This window comes from Salmo salar, chromosome ssa16, assembly GCF_905237065.1.
Source record: "Salmo salar chromosome ssa16, Ssal_v3.1, whole genome shotgun sequence".
Classification (NCBI taxonomy): domain Eukaryota; kingdom Metazoa; phylum Chordata; class Actinopteri; order Salmoniformes; family Salmonidae; genus Salmo; species Salmo salar.
The window spans coordinates 34,221,367-34,234,674 of NC_059457.1; the positions used below are offsets into that span (position 1 = coordinate 34,221,367).

The 13,308-nt window shown below is 45.9% G+C and overlaps 1 protein-coding gene across 4 annotated transcripts in view; it reads right to left on the minus strand.

The window, feature by feature from the left end:
- LOC106573693 (zinc finger CCCH domain-containing protein 18) overlaps nt 1-13,308 on the minus strand; it is a 29,839-nt gene continuing 16,531 nt past the window's right edge. For 2 of the 4 annotated variants that reach the window (XM_014148971.2, XM_014148972.2), the window contains exons 10-20: nt 7,937-8,125; nt 7,668-7,799; nt 7,389-7,484; nt 6,744-7,076; nt 3,828-3,938; nt 3,447-3,455; nt 2,938-3,140; nt 2,542-2,801; nt 1,776-1,875; nt 1,433-1,532; nt 1-1,098 (exon numbers count right to left, since the gene is read on the minus strand). In XM_014148971.2, coding sequence (XP_014004446.2) covers nt 891-1,098; nt 1,433-1,532; nt 1,776-1,875; nt 2,542-2,801; nt 2,938-3,140; nt 3,447-3,455; nt 3,828-3,938; nt 6,744-7,076; nt 7,389-7,484; nt 7,668-7,799; nt 7,937-8,125 — 1,741 coding nt within the window. In that variant the 3' untranslated portion in view covers nt 1-890. The remainder of the gene's footprint in view (nt 1,099-1,432; nt 1,533-1,775; nt 1,876-2,541; nt 2,802-2,937; nt 3,141-3,446; nt 3,456-3,827; nt 3,939-6,743; nt 7,077-7,388; nt 7,485-7,667; nt 7,800-7,936; nt 8,126-13,308) is intronic. The other 2 variants (XM_014148975.2, XM_014148973.2) reach the window with 2 other exon arrangements.

The following is a 13,308-nucleotide window of genomic DNA, read 5'->3' on the forward strand; positions in this document are numbered from 1 at the left end:
TTTCTCTTTATCAAAATAGTTTATTTAGAAGCCTTTTGTCACAAAAGCAAGACGCTCCTTATCCTCCGGTGTCCCCAACCATCTCTCATACTCTGTCAACTAAAAATGTGAGAAAAATAAAACACAGTAAATTACTTGAGAAGAGCTAGAGATTTTTTTTGGTAGATTAAAAAAGCAATACTTCACATCACTATCAATTTGTTCTCTACAATCATACACTTGAAAAAAATGGGTGCTTGTCAAATGCTCACTATTATTGTACACGGTATGTAAAATTAACACTGCAAGAGAACACAACGCACAGGCCTAGAACAGGAGAAGTCATTGGTTAAGACACAACCACCATGAACAAGAGGTCCTGTGAGCATGTTTCTCATTCTGAATGAATGCAGACGAAATGTTTGTACAGAGAACCAGTTGGGAGACTAGAGGCAGTTTCCAGGATCTTCAGAACGGAACAAATGGGGCAAGACCAGCACTCGACCCAACAGAAAAAAAAAAGACATGAGATAAGAGACAGTAAAAGGGGCAGACAGAGACACAGAGTGTGGATCAAAAGTATATAAATTCACCTTATCAATGAGACACAATGGGAAGATTGTTCCTTCTCACTAAATAGACAACAGTGAGCAACAGTGACGCCCTGCTACTACTTTTGTTCAGCACTGTAAAACCATTTAGACAACCTCTCTCTGAGGGCAAACAAGCAGAAATGTTTTGGTGGCCATTTTGTTCAGTAACAATTACACAATGGCCTTTACATTTTGGGACAGACACCTTTTTTACATTTCCAGAGAAAGCTAGGCTTCTTGACAGGTATTGGTGACTTATGTCCCTTGATGCTTGATGTTGCCTGGGCGACTTGGGTAGGCAGGCAGGCAGGGTGAGGGTTATTTCCCTGGGATCTTGGCCCTCTTGCGGGCGATGGCATCCTCAACAGCTTTGAGCTGTTTCAGCAGCTCCTCACGGCGGGACAGTGTGCTGCTAGGCTTGCCGGAACCTGAGCCCGGGCCGCCTGGGGGCTGCTTGCCTGAGCCCGAGGACAACCCCCCTGGACCTTTCCCAGACGACTTGGGTGGTGGGGACAGAGGACGTTTTCTAAAGAGAGAAATTACATGATTGGGTTTAGTGCCACATGCCTATGACAATTTACAAGGGTTATCATGGGTATTAATCTACCTGTATAGAGAGGGTGCGTGTAGATGTATAAATAGTGACGACATGGTCACATGCCCTGTGTATTGGTGTATATCATATACTTCTGGGGCTTCCACTTTTGTGACTTGTTCCACATTCAAAACAAAGGCTTGTGGTTGCTCTAACATCCTAAAATGACATCACTACTGCAGTGGTGAAGGGCAGCACCAACAAAGAGGTGTCAGGTTGGGGTTGTGTGTGTAGTTTTGGATGAGAAGCAGCAGAGGGCACCTACCTTTCTCCCGGTGGTGGCATGGGGCGAGGGCCCTGGCCTCTGGGCCGGTCCATTCTAGGAGAGAGTGGGGGCCGTCCAGGCATCCTCCTGTCACCACGACCTGTAGGACATTGACGGGAAGTTGATTACATACAGCAGGAAAGTGTGGCCTCAGATGAATGACTTGGTTCAACACAGACATAGCATATAGAAAGAACAGATAATGCAGCCTACGGCAAGGTTTCTCCGGTAGTTGGATTTCCACATTTGGTATAACCAAACCACGTGTGTGTGTGAGTTCCTTGGGAAGAACACATTATTAACGTCAGACTAAGGCGTTTTCTGGACAGTTTGAGGCCCTCACCTCTCTCAGGAGACAATGCTATCCTCTTGCTGAGTGGAGAGGTAGGCCTGTCCTTGTCTGAAGGCATGTATCGCTTCCTGTTACCCCGCTCTGCCTGCTGCTACAGAGTGAGAGAGAGATACATTGTTAGTCAGACAGTTCACAAGCAACAAATGCAAAATACAGTATATGAGATAAAATCACATTTGCTCAATGTTCAATGGTGGCATTTAAATAATGTGTGTATATACACAGCCTACCCTGAAAAAATATCAGCGATACCAAAAGTATGGTATACAGAAGCTGGATATTAGTACATCTAGTTATTCAGTCTGACTGATAAGAGTATGAGGAAGTCAGACACATTGACTGTCCAAACTCTCCTTCGCACAAAGACACTCAGACCTCTAAACTCTAATGCTATTAGTACCACAGGGTGTGATATCAGTGTCACTTGTATCTAAATTAGTGTTGTCACAATACCAGTATAGCAATCCTACAATGCCAGATATTCCTTGGCAAACAGAAAACACGAAGCAGAGTGAACTCTGTGGTCATTTAAAACATACATTTGTAAAATAGTGTGTGCTATAGCTTGCAAAATAAATACATGTGACTCTGGGTGGCAACATAAGGCAGTTTCTTTCCAACATTAACATCATTTCTGTCGATTTTAGTCTCGGGACAACACTAATCCACATATTTTTCCAGAGTAATTCAGAGACTCAGTCTATTTGAGTTGAGGTGAGAGCAGTTGACTTTCAACAGTAAATCCATCAGCGGTCACCTTGTTGAGAAGTGTGAGTTTGATGTCTTTGTGCTGGCCATAGCCTCCAGGGGGTCCCATGGGGGGTCCGTGGGGCGGGTGCATGGGGTGGCCGCCAGGACCGTGTCCCCCTGGACCATGCCCCCCTGGACCGTGCCCCCTGCTGCCAGGCCCAGATCTGGGCATAGGGCCATGGGTGTTTCTATGAGGGAGGCCTGAGGTATCAATCTTCCTCCGGTCCTCTCTGGGGGGATGGGGCTCATCTTTCTTAGTGGGCTTCCCTGTGGAGAGCAGACAGTATACATCACTAACATACAACCCATAGAACCACCAGATGCTGCCATTCTGTGATGACACATCAACCACAATACAATCCAGAGTGAATTGCAGAGTCTATGACAAAAGCCTAACGACTACCTTTGTCCTTGTTGGGACCCCTGTCCCGTGGCGGGCCCCTCTCCTTGCGGGCATGGGGCTGTCCGGGGGTGGGGGATCGGGAACTGGCTGACGACACAGGGCTGGCCAGGTCAGCGTACATGTCATCTGAGTCAGCGCTCCTCACTGAGCTGCTGCTGGAGGAGGCCGAGGACACACTAGACACACTGCTCACACTCAGAGACCTAAACAGGGACCACAGGCCACAGGGAGAGAGAGACTCAGTGCTGTGTCACAAAAACCTGCACACACACTAACTCAGGCTGAAGGATATATTGACAGAATATTGACATTTCTAGTGGGGGGATTTTTATTTAAGTATGACAAATTATGATTAAAATGCACAAGAACAGAAGGTGGTGACTGAGTGGGTGGTGGGGCAAAATGGGGGACAAATCAATCAAACGGATGAATCACTTAAGATAAATGAAGAGAGGGGCAGGTGTACAAGCCAGGGTAATATAGATGGCAGATATAAAATCGCATAGTACCTGGATTTTCTAGGTAGTTGACCAGTGGATAAACAGCAAAGAAAAACAAGAGAGAAGGTATTTAATACATATCGGTTTCAAAGTGGTACCTGCATCAAATCAAATTGTATATGTTACATGCACCGAATACAAACAAACCTTAACGTGAAATGCTTAGTTACAAGCCCTTACTCAACAATGCAGTTCAAGAAATAGAGTTAAGAAAATATTTACTAAATAAACGAAAGTAAAAAAATGTATTAAAAAAAAGTTACAATAAAATAATAACGAGGCTATACCAGCACCAAGTCAATAACTATTTTCTGAGGCAAAATACTCTTAATTGTCAGCTTTTAAAGCAGTGTAGTGGAAGTTAGTGGAAGTGGGATCGGTTCTTCCTACCTGGACTTCTTGGATCCAGAGCGTGAGATGGAGGCAGAGGAGGAGCGGGATCTGGAGCGAGAGCTGGAGCCAGAGTAACTACTGCCGCTCACACTGCCACTGACTGTCCGCCTGAACAGGGGAATAGAGTGAGAGGAGAGAGAAAGATGAACATATTTCAGTGAGCGAAGAGATCATCATACTTTTAATAGTAGATTGTACATCACAGTAACAATGTGTCAGTCCAATTGATCCTCAACACTGGAGCTCCACAGGGTTGCGTTCTCAGTCCCCTCCTGTACTCCTTGTTCACCCACGACTGCATGGCCACTCTCTGTTTATCATATATGCATAGTCACTTTAACTATACATTCATGTACATACTACCTCAATTGGGCCGACCAACCAATGCTCCCGCACATTGGCTAACCGGGCTATCTGCATTGTGTCCCACCCACCACCCGCCAACCCCTCTTTTACGCTACTGCTACTCTCTGTTCATCATATATGCATAGTCACTTTAACCATATCTACATGTACATACTACCTCAATCAGCCTGACTAACCGGTGTCTGTATGTAGCCTCGCTACTTTTATAGCTTCGCTACTGTTGTTTATAGTCTATAGACTGTCTTTTTACTGTTGTTTTATTTCTTTACTTACCTATTGTTCACCTAACACCTTTTTTGCACTATTGGTTAGAGCCTGTAAGTAAGCATTTAACTGTAAGGTCTACACCTGTTGTATTCGGCGCACGTGACAAATAAACTTTTGATTTGATTGCATACTCGGCAAGGCATTTTAGGTCACATTCATATAACTTAAAACAAACTGTTGTCCCTGCAGTGGAGTAGAGTGCTGCATCACAGATCAAGGGAGATTTCTCTCAGAGCAAGAACAAAAGCTGTGTTCATTTGACGCCACTAACATCAAGTCACGGCGTGACTGACGATACAAGTTCACCTGAGAGGAAAACCTACGAAACAGCCTACAACTGTCTTCAAGTCCTACTCCTATTGCCAAGGGAAACTCCCAGCGCACCTCAGGTGTCATCGTGCCAGTCAGCTGTGAACATTCATCTCTGAGTGACAGCATCTTTTGTGGAAATGAATTAGTAGTGCCAGGTTGTGTCTGAGCTATGTGGTAACACTAAAAGCATCTAACACCCATTGAAATAATTCCTTGACAGCCCTTAAGATGCCCACACATTAATCTTGTACCTGTCTTACTTCCTACCCTTTTGCCTGCTCCTGTGACATGGACACCTGGTGAGCAGTGCCAAAGTCATCACAATATTCAAATCACCATTTCATACAACGATGGGCAGAAACATCAGAAGTTAATAGAATGTGCAAATATTTGTACTTTACTACTTTCCACATCAGCCCTCCATGTTTCAATCACATGAACACTCTGAAAAGAGATAGAAAGAAAAGCATTCATACATTATTCAAAATGTATCCACGGTATGAAATTACATTATGGTTCATGTTCCACTAAATAAAAGGTGTTAAGGAAAAGTGTGAAGGAAAACATGTTAGCTCCATTAACTATGAATCATTGCTGAACAAAATGACTTACATAAATATGCAGTCAAGCCAATAAATTAACATTTTACAGAGGAGCACAATGCGTCTTTAGAGCTGCAGGACCCCCAGCCAACAGGTTTTACATGAGGTTTTCCACAGGGAGAACCATGCCACCCACACAGCGTGAGCCTAGTGCATTCTAACCATGCAGGCAGAGAAACCACAGCCAGTGGCTCGCCCCCTCGCTGTCCTTTCCTACCCTTTTACTGTCCTTTCCCTGACCACAGCACCAGCCATGGGTTCTTCCCCATGCAGGCCCAGACATGGCCATCAGCTGACCCAGAGATAGAGGATAGTTCTTTCACCAACACACAGTCCTGCTGCTGGAATAGGCCCCTGCTGATGCAAATCTACTTGCCATACAAAGTGGCTTTGTGAGCTGAGGGATACTCGTCGTGCAAGTTCAATAAAAACCCCACACACACACACTCACAAATATGCCTGGTATTAGGCCTACCTGTGACATACTGCCTGAAAATAAGGTTGACAATCTGATTTGCAAAATATTAAAATTATTAAGTTAGTGGAGCCGCAATAGAGTTCACTGCAATAAGCTAGTAATAAAAAAAGACTAACACCCAGATGTGAAAAAAATTGTCTCTCCTTGATTTGTGGCAATATTTTGTAGAATCATTGCACCGTGGTATTAGGGACAGGCACAGTTAATTGAATAATCAAATGGACGTTAGTATTGGATTACTTGAGTGAGTGTTCATTTAAAAATATATAATAATTGTAGGCCTATTTTAACAATGAAAAAGCTGTCTAAATTAAATGAAAATTATACTTGTGACATTGTTAGCTACAAGGATATATACCATGACACTTAATTCTTAATTTAATAAAACACAATGTAGCTTTTATAACGATGCGTTGAGCTACTGCTGCACGTTTAGCCCTCCAGTCCTCCCTGACATCGGTACACTTCAAACAGCAATTACATGCTCGCAACTAACAGAGTTTCCACAAAACCTGAAACAGATCGATGCAAAACACACACCAGAAAACGTTATTGTTACAGAACATCGGTGAAAATCAGAATTCTCTTTCACTTTTGCTCTTAGCCAAAACTAGCGGAGAAAAGCAGTCTGTCCTCTGTTTACCACTGCCATGTGCATTTGTGTCATTTTGATTGGTCAAGAGCATTTTATTTGTGTGTTGCATTTGGACTACCCGCATATACAAACAAATGTCATGATATAATTTGAATAGTAAAATAATTTTGAATATCCATCCCTACTTGGTATATCACTGGATATCCTTGAGCTCTCAGGTTGGCTGTGTTAATATGTGACAGAGGAACTTGTGATAGACGGATGGCCAGTAGAAGTGTGTACTTCTGTCCTACCTCCTGGGTGGGTTGTGCTGCTGCCTCTCCTTCCGTCGGCCCCCCTCCCGAGGCGGCATGGGTCGGCCCCCCTCCCGAGGCGGCATGGGTCGGCCCCCCTCCCGAGGCGGCATGGGTCGGCCCCCCTCCCGAGGCGGCATGGGTCGGCCCCCCTCCCGAGGCGGCATGGGTCGGCCCCCCTCGTGGGGCTCGCGGTGGTTGACGGGCTTGCCCCCCTCCGGGGTGGGTTTGGGGAGTTTCCCAGGCTGGCCTGGCAATGGTGGGCTGGGAGCTTTTCTGGGGGGAGCCTTCTCCCTACGAGGAGAGGGAGGTGTACCAGGCTTCAGTGGGACGCTTGAGGATAAAAGTATATTGCTTTGTTGTTTGGCATGCAGCATTCACACGTCACACGGGGCAAACCCCATACTTTCTTCAAAAGACTGATTGACTATAGACTAACACCAGAAGCATGCTAGCTACACATCTAAGGTTATATAGCATGTCAATTAAATGCAAACTACTCTATTATTATGTAAGACTCAGTACCTATAGACTCTTGAGCCATGAAAGGAAAAGTACAAACGATCTGTGTGAGTTGTGTATGAAGGTGCACAGCACAACTGATGAATATACAGCATGTCTATGGATGAATGGGTATGGCTGTACCCTTTGGGCCCTAGAGCTGGCGGGGCCTCAACTTTATTCTTGGCGCTCCTCTGTGCTGAAGGGGTTGGAGACGGAGACGATGAGAACGATCTGGACCTGCAGTGAGATAAACAGAAGCCCAAGTTTATCTTATGGGAGACCAGCTATCTTATGCGAGACCATAGGTTAAAGGTTAACATGGACTTAGTGAATGAGTGTCCTATTCAATAGACAGTGTTGTGGGGGTGTGTTAGGTGGTGCTGTGCGTTGACAGACAGGCAGGCAGAGTGTGTGTCGGACCTGGAGTGGCTGCCGCTGAAGGAGCTGCGCTGGGATGAGTGACTGGAGTACGAGCTGAAGGACGAGGAGCCTGAGCGAGACCGAGAGCGGGATGAACCGGAGCCTGTGTAGGAGGACGAGCGGGACGAAGATCTGCAGAACAGAACACACTTAACCTCACTCTTTAACACACAAACACGGAGTACTCAAGTAGATTGGAACACTGCAGAAAATAGGTGCTGATGTAAGGCAGAGTACCAAAGTAGATGTATGGCTGAATTGAAAGCTACCTAGATGAGTTGGACAGCGATACAGAGGATCCAGAAGGCCGGTGTCGCCGGCGGCCCCGGGGTGGTGACCCAGACATGCCCGGAAGTCTCCTGGGGGATTTGGACCGGCGCCAGGGGTCCTTCCACTCATCCGGCCGCTTGGAAATGGGCATGAGCTCCTTTTTGGAAGGCGGTTCCATCATCGGTCGACTGAGGAGGAGAGAAAGGAAATAGGGGCAAACAAATTAAAATCACACATTTTGCAATAAAGCATCACAAATGAATGAGACTGAAATCATGGACAGAAGGCCAATGATGAATGAGGACATTTTGATTCCATTCACTGTTTTCATTCCTTTCTTAACACGCTTTTCAGTGACAGGTCTTCTCTTCTTTTTTGAAGAGCTGTGGTATGAGGATGACAGCATTGTGCGTACCTGGAACCAGTTCATGTTCCTGATAGAGTATGGCACGTCATATTGTCACAACATACTTGAGCGACAGCCTTCCAGTTATTCCCAGGTAAGAGAAACCGAGACACTGATTTACAACATGATGCGTTGCAACAGGAGCTGATCATGATCTAAAAAAACACATTCAAAAACGTTCAAAAGACTGTTCCTTGCCACACCTATGTGTATTATACGTCCTGTGCCAACTTCCTGACAGGTTGTCATTCTAAATAAGAATTTTCTTAATTGATTTACCAGTATAAAGAAAAATGTGAAAAAAATGGAAAAGTATTCAGAGAGAATTCTTTTTTTCCCCTCATCAATCTACACACAATACCACATAACGAGAAAGAAACAGATTTTTAGAAATGTTCGCAAATTTATTACAAATAAAAATACATAAATATCAATTTACATAAGTATTCAGACCCTTTACTCAGAACTTTGTTGAAGCACCTTTGACAGCAATTACAGCCTTGACTCTTCTTGGGTATGAGGCTACAAGCTTGGCACGCCTGTATTTGGAGAGTTACTCCCATTCTTTTCCGCAGATCCTCTCAAGCCCAGTCAGGTTGGATGGGGAGCTTTGCTGCACAGCTATTTTCAGGTCTCTCCAGAGATGTTCAATCGGGTTCAAGTTCGGGCTCCTGCTGGGCCACTCAAGGACATTCAGAGACTTCCCCCGAAGCCGCTCCTGCGTGCTTAGGGTCGTTGTCCTGTTGGAAGGTGAACCTTCGCCCCTAGTCTGAGGTCCTGAGTGCTCTGGAGCAGGTTTTCATCAAGGATCTCTCTGTACTTTGCTTCGTCCATCTTTGCCTCGATCCTGACTAGTCTCCCAGTACCTGCCGCTGAAAAACATACCCACAGCATGAGGCTGCCACCACCATGCTTCACCGTAAGGATGGTGCCAGGATTCCTCTGGACCTGACGCTTGGCATTCAGGACAAAGAGTTCAAACTTGGATTCATCAGACCATAGAATCTTGTTACTCATGGTCCGAGTGTGCTTTAGGTGCTTTTCGGCAAACTCCAAGCAGGCGGTCATGTGCCTTTTACTGAAGACTGGCTTCCGTCTGCCCACGCTACCGTAAATCAAATCAAACTTTATTTGTCACGTGCCGAATACAACAAGTGTAGACCTTACTGTGAAATGCTTACTTACAAGCCCTTAAACAACAGCACAGTTCAAGAAGAGTTAAGAAAATATTTACAAAATAGAATAAAGTAAAAAATAATAATAAAATGTAACAATACGAATAACGAGGCTATATACAGGGGGTACTGGTACCGAGTCAGTGTGCGAGGGTACAGGTTAATTGGGGTAATTTGTACATGTAGGTAGGGGTGAAGTGACTATACATAGATAATAAACAGCGAATCGCAGCAGTAAACAAAAGGGAGGGTGGTCAACGTAAATAGTCCGGTGGCGATTTTATTATTTGTTCAGTAGTCTTATGGCTTGGCGGTAGAAGCTGTTGAGGAGCCTTTTGGTCCTAGACTTGGCGCTCCGGTACCGCTTGCCGTGCGGTAGCAGAGAAAACAGTCTATGGCTTGGGTGACTGGCGTCTGACAATTTTATGGGCTTTCCTCTGACACCGCCTATTATATAGGTCCTGGATGGCAGGAAGCTTGGCCCCAGTGATGTACTGGGCCGTACGCACTACCCTCTGTAGCGCCTTACGGTCAGATGCCGAGCAGTTTCCATACCAGGTGGTGATGCAACCGGTCAGTACGCTCTCGATGGTGCAGCTATAGAACCTTTTGAGGATCTGGGGACCCATGCCAAATATTTTCAGTCTCCTGAGGGGGGAAAGGTTTTGTCGTGCCCTCTTCACGACTGTTTTGGTATGTTTGGACCATGATAGTTCATTGGTGATGTGGACACCAAGGAACTTGAAACTGGACCCGCTCCACTACAGCCCCGTCGATGTTAATGGGGGCGTGTTCAGCCCACCTTTTCCTGTAGTCCACGATCAGCTGCTTTGTCTTGCTTACGTTGAGGGAGAGGTTGTTGTCCTGGCACCACACTGCCAGTTCTCTGACCTCCTCCCTATAGGCAGTCTCATTGTTCTCGGTGATCAGGTGTTGTGTTGTCAGCAAACTTAATGATGGTGTTGGAGTCGTGTTTGGCCACGCAGTCGTGGGTGAACAGGGAGTACAGGAGGGGATTAAGTACACACCCCTGAGGGGCCCCAGTGTTAAGGATCAGCGTGGCAGACGTGTTGTTGCCTACTCTTACCACCTGGGGCGGCCCGTCAGGAAGTCCAGGATCCAGTTGCAGAGGGAGATGTTTAGTCCCAGAGGCCTTAGCTTGGTGACGAACTTCGTAGGCACTATGGTGTTGAACGCTGAACTGTAGTCAATGAACAACAATTTCACATTGGTGTTCCTTTGTCCAGGTGGGAAAGGACAGTGTGGAGTGCGATTGAGATTGCATCATCTGTGGATCTGTTGGGGCGGTATGCGAATTGGAGTGGGTCTAGGGTGTCCTGGAGGATGCTGTTGATGTGAGCCATGACCAGTTTTTCAAAACACTTCATGGCTAACGACGTGAGTGCCACGGGCGGTAATCATTTAGACAGGTTACCTTCGCTTCCTTGGGCACAGGGACTGTTGGCCTGCTTGAAACATGTAGGTATTACAGACTCGGTCATGGAGAGGTTAAAAATTTCCGTGAAGACACATGACAGTTGGTCCGCGCATGCTTGAGTACACATCCTGGTAATCCGTCTGGTCCAGCGGCTTTGTGAATAAAGACCTGTTTAAAGGTTTTGTTCCCAACGGCTATCGAGAGTGTTATCACAGTTAATTACAACAGCTGGTGCTCTCGTGCATGCTTCAGTGTTGCTTACCTCAAAGCAAGCATAAAAGGCATTTAGCTCATCTGTTAGGCTCGAGTCACTGGGCAGCTCGCGTCTGGGTTTCCCTTTGTAGTCCATAATAGTTTAAGCCCTGCCACATTCGACAAGCGTCAGAGCCAGTGTAGTAGGATTCAATCTTAATCCTGAATTGACGCTTTGCTTGTTTGACGGTCCGTCTGAGGGCATAGCGGGATTTCTTATAAGCATACGGATTAGTCTCCCGCTCCTTGAAAGCAGCAGCTCTAGCCTTTAGCTCAATGCGGATGTTGCCTGTAATCCATGGCTTCTGGTTGGGATATGTACGTACAGTCACTGTGGGGACAACGTCGTCGATGCAATATTGATGAAGCCAATGACTAAAGGCCTGGTTGGTGGAGTGCTGCACAGATGGTTGTCCTTCAGGAAGGTTCTCCCATCTCCACAGAGGAACACTGGAGCTCTGTCAGAGTGACCATCGGGTTCTTGGTCAACTCCCTGACCAAGGCCCTTCTCCCCAGATTGCTCAATTTGGCCGGGCGGCCAGCTCTAGGAAGAGTCTTGGTGGTTCTAAACTTCTTCCATTTAAAAGTAATGGAGGCCCCTGTGTTCTTGGGGACCTTCAATGGCACAGACATGTGTTGGTACCCTTCCCCAGATCTGTGCCTCAACTCTGATCTGTGCCTCAACAATCTGTGCCTCTCGGAGCTCTACGGACAGTTCCTTCCTCCTCATGGCTTGGTTTTTCACTGACATGCACTGTCAACTGTCAGACCTTATGTAGACTGGTGTGTGCCTTTCCAAATCATGTCCAATCAATTGAATTTACCACAGGTGGACAGGCTGCAGGGAGAAGTTTAGTGACCTGCCAATGTGGTTCCGGGACAACAACCTCTCCCTCAAAGTCAGTAAGACCAAGGACCTGATTGTGGACTACAGGAAATGGGGGGGACAAACACGCCCCCATCCACGGAGCTGCAGAGGAGCGGGTCAAGGACTTAAAATGGTCCACACGCGCACAGTAGTAAAGAAGGCAAATCCTCAAAAAGTTATACAGCTGCACCATTGAGAGCACCACTGTCTGCATCACCGCTTGTTATGGCAACAGTACTGCATGGCGGTGATATGGACAGCCCGAGCCTCCTGCCATCCAGGACCTCTATATCAGGCAGTGTGAAAGGAAGCCCCGAAAAATCGTTAAAGACTCCAGCCACAGACTGTTCTCTCTGCTTCTGCACGGCAAGCGTTACCGGTCCATCAATTCTGACACCAACAGGCTCCTGAACAGCTTCTATTCCCAAGCCATAAAACTGCTAAATAGCGACACAGATTATTGGACTGGATACTTTTTATTTTTACTTATTTTTTTTACTTTTTAAATACTTTGTATTTTATTTTGCACTGTCTCTCTACACACTCAATCAAAATATATATTTTATATTTGAGATTCTTCAAAGTAGCCACCGTTTGCCTTGATGACAGCTTTGCACACTCTTGGCATTCTCTCAACCAGCTTCATGAGGTAGTCACCTGGAATGCATTTCAATTAACAGGTGTGCCTTGTTAAAGTTAATTTGTGTAATTTCTTTCCTTCTTAATGCGTTTGAGCCAATCAGTTGTGTTGTGACAAGGTAGGGGTGGAATACAGAAGATAGCTCTATTTGGTAAAATACCAAGTCCATATTATGGCAAGAACAGCTCAAATATGCAAAGAGAAATGACAATCCATCATTAGTTTAAAACATGAAGGTCAGTCAATCAGGAACATTTCAAGAACTTTGAACGTTTCCTTAATTGCAGTCGCAAAAACCAGACTGCGTGAATCAGCCCTTCATGGTTGAATTGCTGCATAGACACCACTACTAAAAGGACGTGCCATGACGTGCAGAAGGAAATTTGCAACACAAACAAACATGGAAGAGTGAACGTGGCAAGGAGACACGGAGCTCGTACCTAATAGAGGGGCAAGGTCGGTTGCATGGACGTGGTTTGGGAATGAAAAGTCTGGCAAAATATGCCGCAGGCCAGTCCCGACAACAGGCTCAAACACCACTAACCTCTTACCACCTACGCAAGAATCATGTGAAACAGTACGGGGAGAGTCT